Raw genomic sequence first — 21688 nt, 5'->3', positions numbered from 1 at the left:
AGCATATACCTGTCATCTCCATGCTCAGAGGTACAAACCAGAGGATCAGAAGTTTAAGGTTATCTTAAATACACAGTGAACTTGAGGCCTACATGAGACTATGTATCAAAAGCAAAGCCAACTAAGATACACACATAAAGCAAACAAACAAAAAACCAGTCACAATGAATGAAAGGTTTTTTATAATAGTGGTTATCAGAGTTTTAAAAAAGTGATTTAAAGCTTCCCTTGGGGCAGTTGTACAAAACTTCCTGGAGAATTCTTTTGTCTCTCTCTGAACTGACTTTAGAGACTTGAAGTGTGTGATGGAGAATGGTTTAAACTCCCTCTAGCAATCTGGCTGCCTGCTCTTAGTTCCTAGGGTTCTTTTGTTTAGCATTGAAGGAAGATCACAGTGAAGCTGATCTGACTCCCAGCTTACCTGCATCTTGGAGAGCTGGTCTTCTGCTGAGCATCTCTTCTGTGAGTGCTGTGGGAACCTCTGCTTTGGGGTCGTCAGCATTCTCAGAAGCCTCTATCTACTCTTAGGCCAGAGTGTGGTAGGATCAAGATAGGGCTGTTTGACTGTGGAGTGTCTGGTCTTTTGACAGTGATGGGCTTGTTTACTTCTTATCTAATTTTGAGTTCTGTATGTTTCTGTTTAATGTCATGCCTGATCTTCCTGTCTGGTCTGTGCTGCTTTGCACAGCTATACACGTTCCTCTGTACACGTCAGGGCTGGGTATTAACCATTGGGGCACCAGTTCACATATGAAGTTTGGGGAGTCCTTAGCAAACCCTGCTGACTCAGAGACATGCCCCAGCCCCCAAAGCCAATACAGCAAAGTGAACCGTCTTGCTAGCTTGTGAGTATTGTGACAGCTCAGAGGACTTCTCCAGCACCTGCAGAACTCATGTTCTTTGCCTACTCCTGGTTGCTCTGGAAAGAGTTGTTATGACCATCCAAGGTTGTTTTACGAACAGAGTGGATCTCTTTTATCTGTGTGTCAGGTTTTTAGTTTCTCCCATAAGCTTTTGTATATATCTTGTTATTTCTAAGTACTTCATAATTTATATGCAATCCAGTCTCCTTTTTTTGAGACAGGGTCTTATGTATCCTAGACTGGCCTCTGACTGCTCCTGCCTCCACCTCCTGAGTGTTGTGGTTACAGGTACTCACCATGCCTGGTTTATGAGGTGCTGGGGCTTAAACTCAGAACTGTGTACATGCTAGGCAAGCTCGCTACTGACTGAACTGCATCCCGTTTCTATAAATCTTAAAAAAAATTATTTACATGTATGTGTGTGGTCTTTGTATGAGTGTGTGTGTGTGCGCGCACGCGCCTTTCTAAAGCTAGAAGAGGGTGTTGACTCCTCTGGAGCGGGAGTTATAGGCAATTGGGAGCCACTTGGTGTGGGTGCAGGGAACTAATCTTGTGTCCTGAAAGAGTCATGACTCCATCCCCTCCCATAAATCTTTTGCGTTTCACTTTCCCGGTGGTTGCTCATTTCTAAATTCACCTCTAACACTGCCATGAAATCAGGCACATACTAGGCAGACATTCTATCTTTGTGGTGTATCTCCAGCCCCTGAGTACATTTGTTTTAGGAAGGAAGCCGGGTTGACCTGGGAAAGCTGAGAAGAGCATAGAAAGACTAGCACAGACAGATGAAGATGTTCCGAGGCCAGAATGCTCTAAACTCAGCAGTAAATGAACCACCGAGTTACTGTGAGGAGACTGACCTGAGGATACCTGCAAGTCCTCAGCTTCTTGACCACTAGGATATACCAGTCAGAACCAAGGGGAACCTTGTGCCCTGTCAGATGAAAAAAATGATGATGACAACCTTTGATGTTGGAAGAAATGTGGAGAGGCAGGAGCTTCCAGGTGGGCAGCAGCATAGCCAGATTTCCTACATGGCCCACTAGTTGTGCTTAGGACCATTTTTGCTCATGACCAAGGTGCAGGAGTTTGTGGTCATGCAGAAACCTATGAGTACTCTACTTTCAGTGTACAAGACTGATTAACACTGTCATGCTGTGGGACCACCCACAGCCACAGAAGCAACAATTTTGAGCTGCTGCTGTGGATGGCCTACAAGTCCATTTATATAGCATTCTTGAAGACCAGATACAGATAGTTCTCTAGAGAGATCCCAGGAGGTGGCAGAGCAAGTTCTGTTTCTGTGAAAGGGATATTATTTGTTTGTTTGTTTGTTTTTTGAGGTAGGGTTTCACTGTGGCTTTGGAGGCTGTCCTGAACTAGCTCTCAGCCTCACAGATCCGCCTGCATCTGCCTTCCGAATGCTGGAATTAAAGACGTGCGCCACCAGTACCCAGCAAGGGACATTATTTGGACCTGTGTAGGAGACCCCTCTGCCCTGAGCCACACAGGTGCACAGGTGGAAATGGTGACATCTGAGGACTTGCAGTCTTACTCATGCTTTGTTTCAGGGTTATTTGCTGCTTTTGCATTGGGTGCAGGCTACACAGGCTTCACAGCTGGCAACAGTGTTCACAAGACTGTGTCCTCCCTATAATTACTTCATGTGAGTGTGTGGGGCTTATGTGTGCACATGGCTGTTTGTGTAAACGTGTATGTGTCAGATCTTATGTGCTTTATTTATTTTAGGAGTGTGAATGTTGGAGGCCTCACAGGACCTTAGCAGCAGGCAGAGATCTCCAGGGTTACTTTGGATCCCTGTGGACACTTAATCATGGTTTGGTGGGCAACTGTAGGTGTATCAGAGAATAAGTAGAATGGCTGAGAAACAAAAGCGAATGCCATGTATGTACTTAACACTTGCATTTTAGAAAATCAGCTGTGGGTTCTGGGCATGTGTTGGACTTTACATGCTGCTGTTGGTGTGGGTACAATGGTTTATGGAGATGCCAATGACCATGGCAGATGGCTGGTTTTCATGTGTATGGAACACCCTTTCCTCTGAGCAAGGATGCTGGGCTTTCAAGTAATATAACTGGCTGTATCAAGTGGCAGTTCTTGCTCTTCAGAGCAGAGCGCACAGATAACCCTGTGCCGTGAAGTGCTAAAAGTTGACATGGTGACTGCAGTGTGAAAAAGTCTCTTGAGAGCCAGTTGCTGGTCCTGTTCATTTGCACCCTAGTGCTGCCTTCAGGGTGTTGCTGAGCCTGGTGGTTCCTGGACCATGTCCCATTTTTTTCTTAGACATTTTTCTCAAAGCCAAACCTCAAGGCCTCTTGTTTTGGTCCTGCATTGTGCAGAGGGCTGTGGGTGGTGTGTGTACATATTTCCCTTTGCTGTAGAATAATATTGAGGAAGGCTGCTGTGAGACCTTCATGCCTTGTCATTGTTTGGGAGGGATGGGGTTGAGCCAGACTGGGGGGCTCATGCTTCTGCAAGCTTGAAGATCTGAGTTTAAGCCCCTAAAACCCTTGTACAAAGCCAGACATAGCTGTACATTTCTTGTAAGCCCAGTGCTGGGGGTTTGGGGACAGACAGATCCCTGAGCTTGCTGATCTGCCAGCCTAGCTGAACAGACTACTTTTTACCATTCAGTGATAGACTGTTTCGAACCATTAAGGCAGAGAATAGTAGAGGAAGATTCTCAATGTCCTGTAGCTCACATGCATATTGTACACACATACACGCACGCACGCACGCACACGCTCGCACGTGAAAAAAAAAGAAAAGGAAACTGATTTTCATGTAAACCTGTTGCTGAGATGGCTTGCAGGTGCATAGGACAGGAGAGTGTCTTAGCCTGTCCTACCCACTCTGTTAAATGTCCACAGCCCAGCCTGCCCTCATTATGCCATTTGTGTCAACCAAGAATACTGACCAGCAAGGAACTGAAGAGTCCCATCTCCAGTTTACTTGCCCTTGACTGGAACCCTGCTCTCTGGTGCAGGCCCTGGAAGCTGACCGTGTTGAATGACGATGTGCTCTGACAATGAATGTTGTTGTTTTAAGGTCTTCTTTTTCTTGTGATTCTTTTGTTCCATAGCGTCGTCCCCCAGACTACAGTAATACTCAACAATGATCGGCAGAACGCCATTGTAGCCAAGATGGAAGACCCATTGAGCAACAGGGCACCGGATTCCCTGGAAAATATCATTAGCAAGTCAGTAGCCACCACCACCCCACCTTCCCTTGCCACTGTCATGAGGATAAATGAGCATCCCTGAGCCAGGGCGCAGTCTGAGCACATGTCCATGTCTGTGGTTACAGGGCTGATTCTGTTAGCAATCACTATAGTTTTTACATTAGGGAGGGCCAGCCTGGTGTTTAGTGATGGTGGGGTGAGAGAGCATAGGGGGTGGCAGCTATGAGAACCTCTGGGCTAGGTCTGCTGTGTGAAGATGCCAGAGTATTGCACATGGTCAGTTTGCCACTCCCATCTGTCTGTCTGTCCCTGCAGTTGATCCTCTTCTGAGTTTGGTAAATGATGGAGCTATGTTGAGTTTGTGGCTTTTTTTTCTTTTGCCTTTTCTTTTGAGATGTGTCAAATGGAACTTCAGTCAAAAATGAAAGTATACAATGGCCATGTCCTGTCGGTGGCCTCTGCCCATTGGCTCTGGCTCTGTGCCTCAGGAAGGCTTTGTCACCTTTTGGTTACTAGCAGTGTACTCACAGATTCCTGTCATGCTTTTTCTCTCTGGGGTGTGGCTCTTTCCAGTCTTGTTCTGGCATCTTGTCCTGGTCCAGTTCTCTAGGAAACAGGAGGTCTGGGGTGTGATGTGGGGGTGCTGGAGGCCAGCCAGGCTGCTGGGGAGAGGATGGGTTTCCAGGCTTGCAGTGAGGTCATGGGTGTGGATTGTTGAGGAGCCAGTTCACCATGGATAGTTGTATGGGGTCACATCCAGGAAGGACCTGGTGTGGCTTCTTCTGCCTCTGGGGATAACTAGAATTTTAAAGCCCCTGTGACGTTGCTGGTGGGAAATAGAGTTTTGTTTCATATGTAGTGTGTAATAGGTCACAGTCCAAAATGTTGACAGGGTCATTCAGAAGACAAATCAATCTTGGGTCTTTTTTGAGCAATTTCTGCTGCTGGCTGTTGGCTGCTGCTGCTTTTCAGGGCCCGGTACCAAGAATGACTCCCAGGGGACTCCTGGCATTCTTGATGGCCTTGGAAGCTGTTCCTAGGATTTGTTTGTGGGAGTCATGGAGAGTGTGGAGGTGTTTTGGAGGCTGAGTCACCTTGGGTGTCTGACAGCATGGATGATGGATGGATGGATGGGGGTTCTTTGACACATAATGACCATTGTGCAAATCAGCCTTGTTAGTTAGGATGATCTCTGAGATCCGAAAGCAGGATTCTAAGCTGAGTTTCAGTGAGTTATGATTTTATTTATTTTTTGCTGTTCATATTTTTAAGCAGTTACTTTATATTATGTGTCTTCTTGGCCTAGGACTGTTTCTGTGTTATGTTGCTACTCATCTCCATGGAGGGTGTGTGTGGGGACACACCGCATGTTGGGGGACCCACCTTGTGCATTGGTCCATGCTCAACTAGGCATTTTGGGATAAGTCCACACAGCACAGTGAGTCAGGGATAGTCTCAGTGTGCCACTCATGTCCCTCTCACAGCGTGGGCTGCTGTGTTTGTTTCCCGCCAGCGCTGTTCCTGGGCGTCGGCAGAACACCATCGTGGTGAAGGTACCAGGTCAGGATGACAGCCACAATGAAGATGGGGAGAGCGGGTCAGAGGCCAGTGACTCCGTGTCTAACTGCGGCCAGCCAGGAAGCCAGAACATTGGAAGCAACGTCACACTCATCACTCTGAACTCTGAAGGTGCGTTACCAGGGCTGCTCTGCTTGTCAGCACAGCCATAATTACTGTGCCTTTGTGCTGTTACTTTGGAAGGGCATGTAGCTTTTTGTTGATAAGAAGAGTGATACAGAAGGGATGAAGAAGGTTAAGGTGACTGGGAAGCCCACTGTGGCTTCCACCACATGAGTCTTTCTCATGTTCTGTTGACTTTATGCTTGCTTTTCCCTGCCTACACAGAAATCGATTTCTTCCATGTTAGTTGGGGTTTCCAGAGTGATTTCAGTGTCACTTATGGAGTGCCTTCTTAGATGGTCTGCTTCCTGAGGAGGAGTAGCTTATGGTCATGCACCAGTAGCCTCTCACTATCCTAAGCATTTCTTTGCAGTTTCCAGAGGATATTGCCAGACTTAAGGGAGTGCAGTCTCCTTGGGCTGGGCTGCCTTTGCACTGGGGATCTTCAAGGAGTCAAGAGGAGCAAGTGCTGGGGTCTGTCATGGTTTCTTGGGGTACCCATAGTGGGGCCTGGTGACTATGGACTGAATCCTCTGAAAGCTTTCCACTTTAGAAACTGTTGTTTCTGTTAGAATAACAGAGACTGGGTTAGTGTATCCATATGTTTCTACAATGTCACTTCTATCTAAATCTAGAATTTTTTTTATCACCCCCTCGAAGAAACCTCAAATCAGTTAGTAGTCCTCCTCACTCTCCCACCCATCCCTTTTTGCTGCTGATGCTCTCGTGTGGATGGGAGTTCCTGTGAGCACTGATTGTGAGGTGGAAGGCCGTGGTTGGTCCTGCCCTCCCCTGTAGGGAGAGGAACTGCATTCCCTGTGCTCTGGTCCTGTCCTTATGCACACAGGCGGTGGGGGTGGCTATGTTAGCAGTGCTTCTCCCTTGTATGGCAGGGACTGCATTCCCCATACCCTGACTCTCCCCACATATAACAAAGACTGCATGCTGCATACTCCAGCCCTCTCTTTGTATGACAGGGACTGCATGGCCCAGACTTCAGACTTGCCCTTGTGTGACATTGTTGGTTGACAGGCATTTGGATCTTTTCTGCTTTTGGGTGTTACACATTGTGAAGTGTGAACACTTGTGTGTAAGTTTTGGCATCTATGCGGACTCAAGGCCAGGACAGCTGGCTGTTTTAACACTAACTGAGGAGAAAGGTGCCAATCATTCCTTCTTCAAGAAAGTTGCATAAGGACCATGCCTATAATAGCAAAGGAGCCTGACTGATCTCCTTTCTTTCCTATGGGAGCCATGCAAGTTCTGGTGTTGGTCTGGTCAGCTGCTTAGGCCTGGTATAGACCCCTAAGGAATATATTCTCTTTAATCTGGGAAGTCTAAATTATCTTAAGAATAGAATTTTCCCCTTTGAATCTGACTTTGTGATGTGATCACTGTGACATACATTTGGGAAAATAGCAGATTATGTTGAAATGAACTCAGGAAAAGGAATCATGCTTGGCATATGCTTTGTTATTAGTGTCCTAAGGAGGAACAGAAACATGTCTGAGTTCAGAGTCTCTGAGTGAGCTGTGTTGTTAGTAGAGGCTTTGAGCAGTGTCAGAGTCACACTAAAAGCTGCATGTGTCCACAGTCATGATGTTGGTGGACAGCTCCAGGAATCTCCATTCTCCAATGCTAGGACTTGGCATTCCTCCACTCATGGTTTTACTTTTGAAGAAGAGGTCATAGTTCAGAATTGTTTGACTTTCTTGTTCTTTGGGAAATGTAGGTCACAGTGTCTTATTAGTAAATGATCCTGCTGAGCCATGTGCTGGCACAGTGGTTTTCTAAGGCGTGTCTGGAGACAGGTGGCATCATTATTAAGTGATTGTTGCACATTGAAGTGCTAGGAGGACTTCCAAGCAGGAATGTGTCTCACTTCAGACTCATTGCTCACTAGTCCTGACAGTACTGGCCTCTAACCTGTGGCACGCAGCCATGGTCTTGTCTGTTTGCTCAGCAGGCCATATGGCTCATGTCATAGAAGCATTATTGATATGGGGTGTTATAGATGATAAGCTTATAGGATTTAGTCTTTGTCCCATTAAGAGCCAAGACTGTAAACTAACAGATGCTTCTTGTCTTCTTATGTGAGTATTTGTGTGTCTGAGGTTTGGAGAACCAGACTTTGAAGCAGTTATTGCTTAAGAATTCCAAAAAAAATTTTTTTGAAAGCCAGGCGATGGTGGCGCATGCCTTTGATCCCAACACTTGGGAGGCAGAGGCAGGTGGATCTCTGTGAGTTCAAGGCCAGCCTGGTCTACAGGGTGAGTTCCAGGACAGGCTCCAAAACTACAGAGAAACCCTGTCTCAAAACAAACAACAAAAAAGGTCCAAAAATCCAATTTTTTTTCTATAAAATTTGAAGTCAGTTGGTTATACTACAAGGGCACCATTTCCTGGTTTGCTTTGTTTTTAGGGTGCTGGGGATTGGACCTAGGGCCTATGTATGCTTGGCAAGTACTCTACCACTGAGCTATATCCCTTCTTTATGTTGAGGCAGTATCTCATCACGTTGTCCAGACTGGCCTTGAATTTGCTCTGCAGCCCAGGAATGATAGGCCTTGAGATTTCAGTCCTACTGCCTTAGCCATTGAAGTAGCTGGGACGATAGGCCTGTCCGTACATTGTATTTTAGGTTTTTACTTAGGTAGTTTGTTAAGTTATGTAAACTTAGTTTGGATGAAATAGAAGGTGTCTCCTAATTGTTGGAGCAGCACTTGCTAAAGCTAGTTTTTGCCCATGTCTTCCTGTACCCCATTCTTGAGAATGTGAGGGCCATAGTCATTCAGAGGCTAAGTTGGCTGTGTGACAGATACAAATTAGCTAAACGAATCAAAACAGGATCTGTTAATTAAGGGACTTAGTTGAGGTTCCATTCCCACACTATGGGCGTTTGGTAATTCCCAGAGGACAGGCTACTAATCCTCCATGTAAAATGCTGAACACTTAATTACCATGCGCAAGTATTGTGTCACCACTGGTTCAGAATGCCCCCTCTTCAGCCCGTGGTTTCTGCAAGTATGCTTCTATGCCACATTCTGCTGATCAGTCAGGACTTACTGACACCTCCTGTGACAAATAACCTTTAGGTCCCTGCACTCAGAAGCTAGTGGCAGCCTGGGCAGGCTCCAAGGGGCCTGCAACTTAATTTTTGCTTTGTTTTCTTTTATTGTGACCAACCTCTGAGATGCATGGGTCGTGCTTGTGGAATGACCACATGGTATAGGGTAATAGCCCTTCTTAGTTGTGGTTAGTTTTCATATGTTAAGGAATATTTGTGCGTCTGGTTAGAAGCCACAACTATATAATAGAATTGTTGATATAAAATAGTTTACTAAAAAAGAAAAATGAAATAAAAATCATATATACCAAAAGACTTTTTGAAAAGAAAATGGTGGATTATGCCGTTTCAAAATTGAAATTTGTAATTTATGGGATGAATTTCCAAAGTTTTCCATTTCTGTGCCATAGAAGTAGCTTTTGGCTGTTATAGTTGTCCTCTAGCATGTGGCTGGCCTTCCTTTGGTTCAAGGCATATGCCACCTTGCCTTTCTGCTCCCTTTCCCATATGGAACATTAGTTAGATACCTAGCCATCTAATGTGGATGGGGATTATGTCAGAACATTAAGGATGGGTGTGCGGACACAGATGTGGCTCTGTATTCCATGGGTGCTCCTGGACCCCTTTGGGGGTACAAATACTTATAAATACACAAGAATAAGGTATTTTCTGGACTACAAAGAAACTCTGGCCCACTTGCTGGAAGAACTAGGTTAAATAAATATGATCAGCCCTTGGGTGGTTGAAAACATCCTAGGCATTGTATGTCAGTGTGGCCTGGAAAGCTGTGGATGCTGACTCTTGTTTCTTGTCTGGTAAGTTCCAGGGGACTTCATTCTAGTTATTTTCATTTTCAGAACCACTAGTGTCTCATGAAGCATGTGCCTTAATTTGGTAAACTGTATGGGTTGGCTTTACAAGTGCCAGAATTGAAGACTATATTTTCGGGATCATTTCTGTAGTTCATTACAGATGCCAGATGGGAATTAATTTTTCATATGGATGGAAAATATACTTAACACTAGCTTATGACTACAAGTCTGTTGTCTAAAATGTTGCCTATAGGAGGCCGAGGTTGGCCTCAGATAGCTAATTTGACCTGAAATCTGTAGTGTATTTGAATAGCCCTGAAGCTAACCCTGGATCACATCTTCTCTAGCCTCTCCCCGTTCCCCCCTCCCCTTACTGGAGAATGGCAAATGTCATTGGCATCCAGGACTTCAGCATAGCCCCAAGAATGGCTTAGGAAAACCACAAGTGTGACTGGTGCTCTTGACTAGGGAACGAGGGGCATCTGTGTTGCCATTGGGAACCTGGACTCTGCTGTAGCCTGCCCGGAAGTCAGAGGGCATCAGATCTGTGTGTTTGTGGAAGCTAATGCACTGAGTGAGCCAGTCTGGCTCATTGGGTGGCAGTTCTCCTCCTGCTTGTCACCTGTATCACTGAATGACAGCAGGCCTAAGTCTCTCTTGACCTAAGATGATTTTCCTGTCCCCACAGTAGTACGCTTCTGTTTGCTTGCCACACTTGCTGCCACCTGTGTTTCTTGCTTAGCTCAGTTAAGCTTCTTGCTTAAGAGGGGTCTGTACACCCACAGTTTGTGATTTAGTTTAGTGATATATCTTTAGATCATGTCCACTTTTGTTTTGTTGTTTTTTGTTAAGATTGGGTCTCCTTGTGTAGCCTATGCTGGTCTGGATCTCATAACTTGCCTGCCTCAAGCCTCCAAGGATTTTTTTTTAAAATATATGCATTAGATGATTAGATGACTGGGGGACTTTTAGAACAGGATCTGTCTCTGAGAACCATCTCTCTACTTATTTATTCATCTTGTTCTGAATTCCAAAGTTCATTTATCTCCATCATTAGCCACAGCTGAGTGCTCATGCCCATTCTCCACCCTGCTAGCATGTCTCCTCATGATCTCCCTCCTTCCCTCCCTCCCTCCCTCTATCCCCTCCCCCCCTTCCCTCCTTCTCTTTCTCCTCCCTCCCTCCTTTTTTCAAGACAGGGTTTCTCTGTATAACAGCTCTGGCTGTCCTGGAACTAGCTCTGTAGACTGGGTTGACTTTGATCTCACAGAGATCCACCTACCTCTGCCTCCAGAGTGCTGGGATTAAAGGCATGTGCCACCATGCCCAGCTATCCCTGTGATGTTTTAAAACAGTATTGTGATAAAAGGATCTGGCAGAGGCTGTCTGGAAGAGGTATACACCACACGGATTGGAGTGTGGTCAAAGATGACTTGGGTCTATAGATCCCGCAGACTGGCAATATTTGGACTCTGTGTCACCAGCATATTCCCCTTTAATATTTTGCTTTTAGTTATCCAAGGGCTCCTGTCATTTGATCTCAAATTTTGTTTGATGTTTTCTTCTACAATCAGGATGGCTTGAGGCTGCTACTGGCTAACACCAGTGACTACATCTCATCTCTGGTGTTCCTGGCAACCAGATGGAGGCTGGGAGCTTGGCTTAGCAGCCCCAGGCAACTTATATTTGAGCTGTGTTCTGTGCTGTCTGAACAGGTCTCTGAGCTTTGCTAACTGAGACCTTTCTTCTCTTCCAGAGGACTATCCCAATGGCACCTGGCTGGGTGATGAGAATAACCCTGAGATGCGGGTACGTTGTGCTATCATCCCCTCTGACATGCTGCACATCAGCACTAACTGTCGCACAGCTGAGAAGATGGCATTGACGCTGCTGGACTACCTGTTCCACCGAGAGGTTCAGGCTGTGTCCAACTTGTCGGGCCAGGGCAAGCACGGGAAGAAGCAGTTGGACCCCCTCACTATCTATGGCATCCGGTGTAAGTTTACACAGCTGATAACAGCCTAGCTTGTGGGGGTGCTGAGGTGGTCAGGGAGCTGAATTTAGACCATGTTTCCAGTGCGGAGGGCTGATGCCAGGCTCAGTGGTCATCACAGAGATATGGATCTGGACCCAGGATTTTCTTTGGCAAGATGTTGTGTGGCACCCTGTGCTGAGAGGGACACTTGGAATGTGCTTTTCCAGGGAGTTGCAGATTCCAGTGTCAGTCATCCTTAGGCTGTTCTTGAAGAAGAGAGAACAGAGGTGGGATTTCTTGCTGCCCACTGGCCACAGTGCTCCTAAGCTGCCCAGTGGCATGAGTGGAGTCTGTTCAGGGAGGTCTTGCCCTTGGCACTGTGACATGCTCATGGGCTGATCTGACTGTATTGGAGGCCAGTAGCATTCTAGGACCGATTTTAGTACCAACATGATCTTGGTGTTTTCCTCCTATTTGAGGAATACCACTTGCTCAAGCTGGTGGTCTGTGTATCTTCCTGGAGATACTTGGAAAGCATGGAAGAAGCTCAGGCTCCTCTTATCAGCGACCCAGTCTGATGCCCAACTTCCTAGACGGTTCATTCCAGAGCTACCTGGAATAAACTGGCCAGGGGTGGTCTCTGCTCATATGCAGGGTGATTCTTGGGCTGGTTGTGTGTTTAGTGTCACTGGGGCCACACCTTTGGCTTTTCCATCATCCTAGAGGGGCAGCTGCTTTGTTCTTACCAAGGAGCCTGACACATGGGGAAGTACTGGGGCCAGAGGAGCCACAGCTCTATCAAATATCCCACAGAAGATAAGTATTTGATACCTTCGTTAGAAAGAGAGACTTGCCTTGGAGCTTCAGAGGGTTGGGTCAGTGTGCTCCATATTTAGACACCATGGCCTAATTCCAGGGCTTTGTGGATTGGGAAGAAAAGGACACTAAGGCTATGGGCATCTGTAGCTGCCTTCCCCAAACCATGATCTGCACTTGTATTCACTTGGCAGCCAAATTTGTAAGCCATGTGTGAGGGAAGGATTACAGGCTATTAATAAGGACCATGGGTCCATGGCCTCAGACCCCCTACTAGCCTTAGCTTTTTAGGAACCGAAACTTGGTGAGTTGCTGGCATTCTTCCACCTGAGTAGGCCCTCATCAGGGTCTGGATGTCCTACCCTCAGAAGCTACTTACCGATGGGGCCAAACCTACCTAGCCTCTTAACCCATCTGTTGGTACTGTGATATTGCTCACATGGAATCATTAGTGTTTAAAAAATGATTGTTCACCTTTGACCATTAAGCCTCTACTTGTCTAGTATTACCCCCAAACTTGGGCTCTGCCACACATTCAGAGTCTCATAATATTGCCTGTTGCTGGCCTTATTCAGCTAGTTCTGTTAGCTGTGGTCTTGTCGCTAAGTGAGGTATGTGCAGGAAGAGCAGTTGTATGACTTTGAATGGCTTTGAGTGTTTTCCTGGGGAATGAACTGGGGATGGAATAGTGCTCTTTCAAGTGAGCATGTTGGCTGAACTGTTGAGTTTTACTAGTGGATCATCCAGGTTTCTGCTTGAACTTTGAAGTGAGCATACTCTAGTCTGCCAGGTGACAGAACACACACACACACACAGAGAGAGAGAGAGGGAGAGGGAGAGGGAGAGGGAGAGGGAGAGGGAGAGGGAGAGAGGGAGAGAGGGAGAGAGGGAGGGAGAGAGGGAGAGAGGGAGAGAGGGAGAGAGAGAGAAAATCTGATCCCTGAAGGTATCTGTAAAGAGTGCTGGTTTGGGTAAGAGACCCTGAGTACTCCAGGATCATTGAAAGTGCTTTAAATGAAGACTCCCAATGTGTACAAAACTGCACACTCACAGATAACCAGCAGATGGATGACGGTAGTGACTCTTCTTTTTTCCTTCTTCTGAGACAGTCTTGCTGTGTAGATCAGGCTGGCCTCTAACTCACAGAGATCTGCTTCTCTCTGTCTCCCAAATGCTGGGATTAAAGGTGTGTACACCACCACCCATGCAGTGGCTTTTCCTAAACCACCCTTACCTAGAGCAGGCAGTTTCCTGGTCATAAGTTTCAGGTAACACATTCTGTGTGAGCCAAGGAGCTCCCTGGCTTGGTATATCATGGGGTATATTGGGTTCCTAGGGTTGCTCAGTTCATGGACTGAGCATTGAAACACAGGCCCAGATGCAAGGTCTACATGTCGGTAGGGCAGCTCCTCCTCCTCCTCCACAAGGACTTTGCCTCTACCTCTGGTGTTGGCTGGGAGTTTTGGTGCTTGCTGATGCTGCCTGCCTCCATTGGCCATTTCCTCTTTGGGTGTCTGTATCTATTTCTCCTCTCTCCTTATAAGCACATCAGTTGTACTGGAGTGAGATCCCACTAATGTAACCAAAACCTCAATCATATCTGCAAAGACCCTGGTTCCCAGTGAGGTCTCATTGGGAGGTCTTAGGAAAAACATGAATTTTGGGGGACACTTCCCATCAGTGCACAGGGACATGGGCTTTTCTGAGCTTCAGTAATCAAATGCTGTCACCTCCCAGGTCCTTAAGTGTAGATTGGGAAAACTGCTCATATGTTTTGGATACCAGGCCATGCATAGGTGTGACATTGGTCTGCCATGGCCTGGCAGGAGTTTGGGGATATACTGAGAGCTCCAATTTGGTCAGTTTGAGCTGATAGCTGAGGAACTTATGAGTTCTGGAGACAGGTGGGAGACCTCTTCTCAGAAGGGATTGGACATTGTGCTGTGGACCTGGCCTAGAACGGCTATCGAATATTACAAACTAAGAGGAGGAGGAGGAGTTGTAAGGATGAGTTGGGGAAAGCCCGGGAGACTTCCCTTAGGAGACTTGGATGGGCACAGACCTGTTCAGAGTGCCCCCTAACCTAGTGCTTCTGTCCATGGATGGAATCGATTGCTTTTCTGGAGAGCTGCTATTATGTAATATGAAAAAATGAGTTCTTGGCATGCAGCTTCCTGCATGGTTTCCTCTTTGGACTTGAGATTACTTTAGCAGTGATAGTGCCCTCCTTCCTTTGTGACTGATAACATGACATGCACCCACCGAGGGCAGCTCTGTTTGTTCCCCCCTAGTCTGTTGCCTTTCCCAAAGCTCCTAGCTTTGTGTAGGCTCATTACGTGAGAGCTGGGAAGCTACTTTCATGATTTTAAGAGGCAATGGTGAAGTTTTGGAGGGTGGAAAAGCTGCTAACAATGATGGGTGATGCTTCCTGGCTCCAATACAAGTGGGTGAGAGCAAGCTGTGCCACCTTCCACAGCCTGAAGCGCAGGCATTCCCTTGACCTTAGCCTTCCTGTGAGGTAATTGCTTCACTCCTTGGGCAACAGGTGACCCATAGGCCAGCAACTGGAGGCTTCTGTTCTCTACTTCATGACCTCAGGGCAGCCTTCTGAGCAAGGTGTGGCAGCAGGCCTTTTCTTGTTAGTCTCGCCAAAGCTTTCGAGTGAGGTCCTCAGCTGTGATGAAGGTGGATGCACAGGGTAGTCAGAAGCTATACTATGAGACTGGCCTTACAGAGTGTCTCCTGTCTCAAAGCAGTCACAAGGGCAATGACATTCTTACTCTACGAGACTTTGAAATGTGCATCAGATAAGAATTGGTCAGTAGTAAGTTCTGTGGTGACTGACTGGTAGCCAGGTAACTATCCTGTGACTTAGTGAGGCCCATATCCACACGTAAAGCCATGTGCAGCACATGTAGTTGCTCAGTGGTTTATTGAGTAATAATTCTGTGTCTGTTTTAGGTGACCAGAGTTTCCAGCTCGCACCCAGATTTCTCTTTCGTGGAGGAGGGTGAAAGTGCTGCTGGGCTCCATGTGGTATTCTCAGTAGTCCAGCCTCCTTCCAGACCACAGAGGTCTGGCCGTCACTGTTTTCTGAGCATAAACTCACAGAACAGTCAAGACATTTCCTAATGCCCGATACTTAATACAGCATTTAAAGGCTTTGTTTTTATTATTTCTTGTATTTGGTATCAATGGAAGCAGTTTTGGAGTTTGGGTGTTAACTTAGCTCTCAGTATATGATCCAAACTCAGTGGTCTTACTTGTCAAAACAGGAAATTTTCTAATTTAGGGTTTTATTATAGTTTGAATTTCTTACACTTTTTTTCCTGTAAATCAGTAAAGTTGCATGAGCCAGCTACAGAGGTCACTGTGTTGAAGACAATGTCTTTTGGTGTCAGCCACCACCATTTTTTCCCTTCTGCATTGGGTATAACAAAGGCTCATGGGCTAGAAGCATACATGGTTCAGTGATTACGAGCAGTTACTGCTCTTCAGAAGACCTGAGTTTGGTTCCTGCCTCCCACACCAGTGGCTCACAACTGTCTGTAGCTCCAGCTCTGGGAGATCCAATGACTCTGACCTCTCTGTGGGTATCTGCACTCATGTGCACATGCATGCACACACCCTAATAACACACATATTATTTAATAAGCATAATTTTAATTGGCCATATGAAAAATGAGTTCTAAAAAGAAAAAAGGGAGTGGTGTCACATGGACTAGTGAGATGTGAGGAATGTCAGCTCTATTCTGTCCTGTTTCTAGTAGCCTTCTATGTCTTTGATTTCCTTATTGTTGAATGACAGTATCTGCATGCTGTTCAGTGTTGCACCTGGCCATCTCTGAACACATAAGGATGAACAGTTTGAGTCCCAGTAGGTGCTATGCCATGTGTATGGCTTTCCACCCCATCTCCCAGCAGTGGGGTGTGGGTAGTACTCTTCCCTAGGGCAACAGTCAACTCCAGGGAGTGGTCCCTGTGCTCCAGGAACTTAAGTTCTGGGAGACAGCCTGGTGAGAACATAGGAGCAAGCATCTGACAAAGAGCACTGACCAAATAGCTTCAGATAACTGCCGCTCACTGAGCTGTTGTGTACTGGAGTGCCAGCACAGAGAGCAAAACCAGGTTCCCTGCATTTACAAGGGAAAAGGGGTGTGTAAACACTGTGTGAGAATCCTATACATTTAGAGAAGTCACGGGTGCTCTAGAAAGCAGGTGTGCTGTGCCGAGGGGAGTTTTGGAGGAGGAGGGAGGACAAAGTACTGTTGGCTGGTCTGGGCAGAGGTGGGTGTACCTAGCAGAGGAGCAGAGGAGCAGAGGAGCAGAGGAGCAGAGGGTAGTGGACCTGCATGAGTACAGTGTGAAGCCTCCATTTGTTTCCCTAGGCAGTCAGGATGGTGTGTGCCATCTTCTGAGTTTAGGGCAAGAGAAGTTGGAAGCTGAAGAGTCTGGAACCTGTGAGAAATGGAGTCAATTCCCTTGGTATTGGGGTGAAGTCAGGTTATTTAAAGGTTAAATAAACATGAAGAATGATAAGTGTTTTGCATCTGATCCTGCTGACCTAGTGACCTGAGTGATTCTTGCCTCATGTAGCTAGATTTTCTGGCTTGTTTTCTGGGGGATGAATCAGCCCTCCAGGAGTATGCCAGCAGGTCAGCTAGGCCTCTTAGCAGCACTCAGCTTATGTGTTTGGTGCTCTCAACAGGAAGGGTTAGGTCAAAGCCTATGTCTGATAGCTTTTATCTGGGACATGTTCTTTCAGGTCACCTCTTCTATAAGTTTGGAATCACAGAATCTGACTGGTATCGGATCAAGCAGAGTATTGACTCCAAGTGCCGTACAGCATGGCGACGGAAGCAGCGAGGCCAGAGCCTGGCAGTCAAGAGCTTCTCCCGGAGGACACCATCCTCATCCTCATATAGTGCCTCAGGTATGCCCAGGAGAAGGCTGCCCTGAAGCCTTTGTTCTCATGGAGAGGCAACCCGGGAGCTCATTAGTTCTGGCCCCACTCCGTATGAGGCTGGCTTTTTGGGAGCTCCTTGCATGTCTTACCTTGTAGGTCCAACAAGAAGAATTTGTGCAGGACCTTCCTTGTATTGCGTGGTTACTCATCTCCAGAGTGTCCTACAGCTTTAACAGTAGTTACTGTTACTTGCACAGTGGCTGTAGGTGAAGGGTGAAGGGCCCACATTGTGCTGCTCTTTAATCTTAGTTTGAGGTTATAGACTCAGGCTTGTCCTCAAGATCACTGAGACAAATTCTCTGAGCTCTACCCATGGACCTGCCCATCTCTCTTCACTCTGGTGCTAGGATTTGTACTTGAGGGTCTTGGGTGATCTTGGCTCTTAGTACTTTGCACTGAGCTATGTTCTCAATCCTAAGTCTTTTTCATGGCTTTCTTGGCAATAACAGTAGTTCTTGAAAGTTGAGTCCCGTCTGGGGTCAGTTCAGGACCCAGAACAGCAGTGGGCACAGGGCTGGCAGGGCTCCCTCTCAGTACAGGCTTTGTCCAGGGACTTTGTTTTGGAAACTACAAAGCTGTTCACCTGGAGCCCTCCTTGACCATCTTCCAGAAAGTGCTCTTCCTCCCTTATTTTGGTGGTTATCAGATATTTAGCTCTAGTTGTTGCCAAGGTTCCTAAAGTAGCACCTATCCGAGAACAGGAATCTGGCATGCCTGTCCTCACCCAGCATGCTTTCCAAGGCACAGTTTGGAACCTGGAGGAGCAATGGGCCTCTGGGCGGTACACCTGAGTTAGAGGTGAGGAGACAGACTGGTGCTGCTGTGAGAGCCCAAGTGAACCTGGTGAACCTAGAAATGAGGTCCCAAGTCACACAGTTCCCTTGGATTCTCACTGTTTTCTGAACTGAGCATGCCTGCAGTGAATAGCAGCTGGGCATCTTAGCCAACGTACCCAAGCTTACATTGGGCTGAAGAGGCGTCCAGATGCCCACCAGCCAGAGCAAAAAGCCCTGGAGACAGGTCCAACTTTTGGAGAGAACTAGAGGGCCCAGGCTAAGTTCTCCCTACAGAAAAGACAGAGGTGTTTTTGTTTTTGTTTTTGTTTTGTTTTTTGTTAAGAGAGAGAGAGTGTGTGTGTGTGTGTGTGTGTGTGTGTGTGTGTGTGTGTGTGTGTGTGTGGTCTCTTGCCTGCATGTACGTCTATTTAACATATGCATGCCTGGTGCTGGAGGAGATCAAAAGAGTAAGTCAGATCCCCTGGAACTGGAGTTATGGATGGTTGTGAGCTACCATGTGGTTACTGGAACTGAACCCAGGTCCCCTGAAAGAGCAGCCAGTGGTCTTAACTGCTGAGCCATCTCTCCTGCCATTTAAAGTCAGAACTTAAAAACAACCTGAGAAGATCATACTGGGCCACAGGTTTCATCTGTTTAATAGGAAGAAAATAAAATCTAGACACCTAATCTGGGAACATTCACAAGGTCTCAGATCCAATACCAAGAAACAGGAAAAATGTGACCTATGACCAACACAGATAACAAGCAAAACTGAAATCCAACCAACCAATCCTCCCACTCACCCTAGTGACTAAGGAGGCCTAGTCTGGAATTAACAGCCCATGGCACTAAAATGTTATTAAAGTTATGTTCAAGGACTTAAAAGAGGAATAGAAATGTAGAAGCAAGGAAAGAAATAAGATTTTCAAAAATTGCCAAGCAGAGTTAGAAATGAAACATGAGGGAGCAGTTGCGAGGTACCTGCATTTCATGCAGCTGAAGCTGGTTTGTCTAGGGCTTGTAAGGAATTACAGTCAAGCAGAGGTTATTGGACAGGGTCTTAATGAGCCAGGTCTCACCCCAAATCTGTCACAGTCTGGTCCTGGTCTTTAAGGCCAACAACAGTGGAGACTCAGGTGCTTGTGCCTGTTTCTGTGGCTCCATCAGTAGTGAACGTCAAGCTTGCTTACTTATTAGTGGTTGGGCTCTTCTAGTTATTTGTGTTTCTTTCCACTGCTTAACAGTAGCTTAGCATGATGGTATTTGTATTCTGCTTTTTAATTTTCAATTTTTCCTTTTTCTATTAGTAGCTAGCTGCTTTATAATAAATATTTACTTACTGCTGCTCTGTTTATAAACATAGTGGCAGTTTCTTTAAGATGCTATGGATGCTGGCTTCTTGTGTGGGCAGTCAGCCGCTGTGCAGTGTATTAAGTGCCCAAATTCTGAGCAGGTCCCCAGGAATGGCATGTTTGAGGAGTTCTGGCAGCTGTCAGCCCCCCAGGGTTGGGCCATGGACAAGCCCTGTAGTATGTGTTCTGGTCTGATGAGGCATCATTCCCAGAAGGCACTCCCAGGTGGCTGTTCTTTTGTCCTATTTGACCTGTGGTCTCTATCCTCCTGCCAGTGAACATCTTTAGAGTGAAAACAGTGTTGACCCTGTTCTGTGGTCTTTTGTTTGGAGTAGAAGAGAACCTGTGGCTGGGAGCTGGGAGGGTGCTATTCATGGGAATGGGGGTCGGGAGGCTCGAGTACACCATGAGGCATGATTACTGTAATCATCTTCTGGTGGCTTTGGGTATGTGTTGTTTGGGCCTAGCTCAGAGCTGCTCTGAGATAGTAGATATAGTTTCAGGTCATAGCTGATGAGGCAGACAGGCACTGGCTTTCAGAAGAGGGCCTGGGTTGTCCTTGCTGCTCAGCTTTGTAACTGCTGAGGAGAGATTTGTTGGGAAATATCTGATTAAGCAGAGTGGGTGGTTAGGCCAAGGGACTTCTGGAATCTTTGTCATTGTTCTGTCTGCATCTGCTGTTGCCTTAGCAAAGCTATTCTGGTATTCAAGTCTATTTTGGTGATGGTAAAATATAATTAAGCCAGAATTCTATTAATTTGGAATTGGTATTAATTCCAGCTGGGTTGCCTTGTTATCTTAGAATTTTTAGCAGAGAGACAAGGGACCACCACAAAATATTGCTAATGAATTTATTTTTTTCACTTAAAAATATTTATATAGATAAAGGCCGGCCGTTGGTGGCACACACCTTTAATCCCAGCATTCAGGAGGCAGAGGCAGGTGGATCTCTGTGAGTTCGAGAGACCTGCCTGATTACAGAGTGAGTTCCAGGACAGCCTCCAAAGCAATACAGAGAAACTGTGTCTTAAAAAAAAAAAAATCTAGCTAAATATCCGTCTTTTATTCCATTTTATGTATTCTCTATGTGTATTTTCATGTGCATGTCGTGTGTGTGTGTGTGTGTGTGTGTGTGTGTGTGTGTGTGTGTGTGTGTGTGTGTGTGTTGGTGGGCATGGGAGTGAGAATGCATGTGGCATGCACAAGAGTGGAGGTCAGGACATCTTATAGAAGTAGGCTCTCTCCTTCAGTGTGGATTTGGGGAATCAAACTCAGGTTGGCAGGCTTGGTGACAAGTGCCTTTGCTACTGAGCTATGTCACTGGTTCTGTATAAGAGCTCTGTGTCAAGGATGGTGTGGTGTGAATGAGAATGACCCCCATAGGCTCATATATTTGAAGGCTTGGTTCCTAGTTGGTTCACTGTTTTAGGAAGATGCTGGAGATGTGTCACTTGGAATGGGCTTTGAGGTTTCCAAAGCTCATGTCAGGCCCAGTCTCTTTCTGTCTGCCTTGTGCTTTGTGGATAAGACATAAGATCTCATCTGCTAGCCAAGCGGTGGTGGCGCATGCCTTTAATCACAGCACTCGGGAGGCAGAGGCAGGCGGATCTCTGTGAGTTCGAGGCTGGGCTGGACCAACAGCCTCCAAAACAATACGGAGAAACCCTGTCTCGTTAAAAAAAAACATCTCATCTGCTGCTGAAATACCATGCTTGCCTGCCTGCTGCCTTGCTCTTCCCCACCATGGTGGTCATGGATTCACCCTCTGAAACTGTAAGCATGCCCCAAATTAAATGCTTTCTTTTGCTAGTTGCTTTAGTGATGGTGTCTCTTCAGCAACAGAAAAGTAGCCCAGACAGCCAGCTAGTTTGTTTTGTGGTCCTAGGGATGGATCCTTGGACCTCATGTGTGCCAGGCTGGTATTCTGCTGTTGAGCTATGTCTTCATCCCTTGGTTATTTTATTGAGACAAGGTCTTGAGTGTAACCCAGGCTGACCTCTAGCTTGTGATCCTCCTCCTCGGCCTCTTGAGTACTTGGGTTACAGGTGTGCCACCATGCCCAGCAAAACTAGTTTATTTAATGATGGATTAGTCCCTGTCAGTTCGGATATAAACCTCAGAATCATAGTTTCATGTAAACTTCTGAGAGTCAGCACTGTGTAAACATACATGCTGGGCT

At 46.4% G+C, this 21688-nt stretch overlaps 1 protein-coding gene across 15 annotated transcripts in view; it reads left to right on the top strand.

Annotated features, from left to right (window-relative positions):
- The window catches only part of LOC101843051 (BTG3 associated nuclear protein), a 72985-nt gene that overhangs the window by 29761 nt on the left and 21536 nt on the right, over positions 1-21688 (top strand). For 12 of the 15 annotated variants that reach the window (XM_013115658.3, XM_040735621.1, XM_005073118.4 and 9 more), the window contains exons 5-8: positions 3967-4083; positions 5579-5754; positions 11381-11620; positions 17181-17348. In XM_013115658.3, the coding sequence (XP_012971112.1) occupies positions 3967-4083; positions 5579-5754; positions 11381-11620; positions 17181-17348 (701 nt within the window). The remainder of the gene's footprint in view (positions 1-3966; positions 4084-5578; positions 5755-11380; positions 11621-17180; positions 17349-21688) is intronic. The other 3 variants (XM_005073120.4, XM_013115660.3, XM_013115657.3) reach the window with 1 other exon arrangement.

Source organism: Mesocricetus auratus, unplaced genomic scaffold (assembly GCF_017639785.1).
Source record: "Mesocricetus auratus isolate SY011 unplaced genomic scaffold, BCM_Maur_2.0 Super-Scaffold_6723, whole genome shotgun sequence".
Taxonomy (NCBI): domain Eukaryota; kingdom Metazoa; phylum Chordata; class Mammalia; order Rodentia; family Cricetidae; genus Mesocricetus; species Mesocricetus auratus.
Note: the sequence above shows the minus strand (reverse complement) of the source record. Positions and strands in the feature narration are given on the sequence as shown.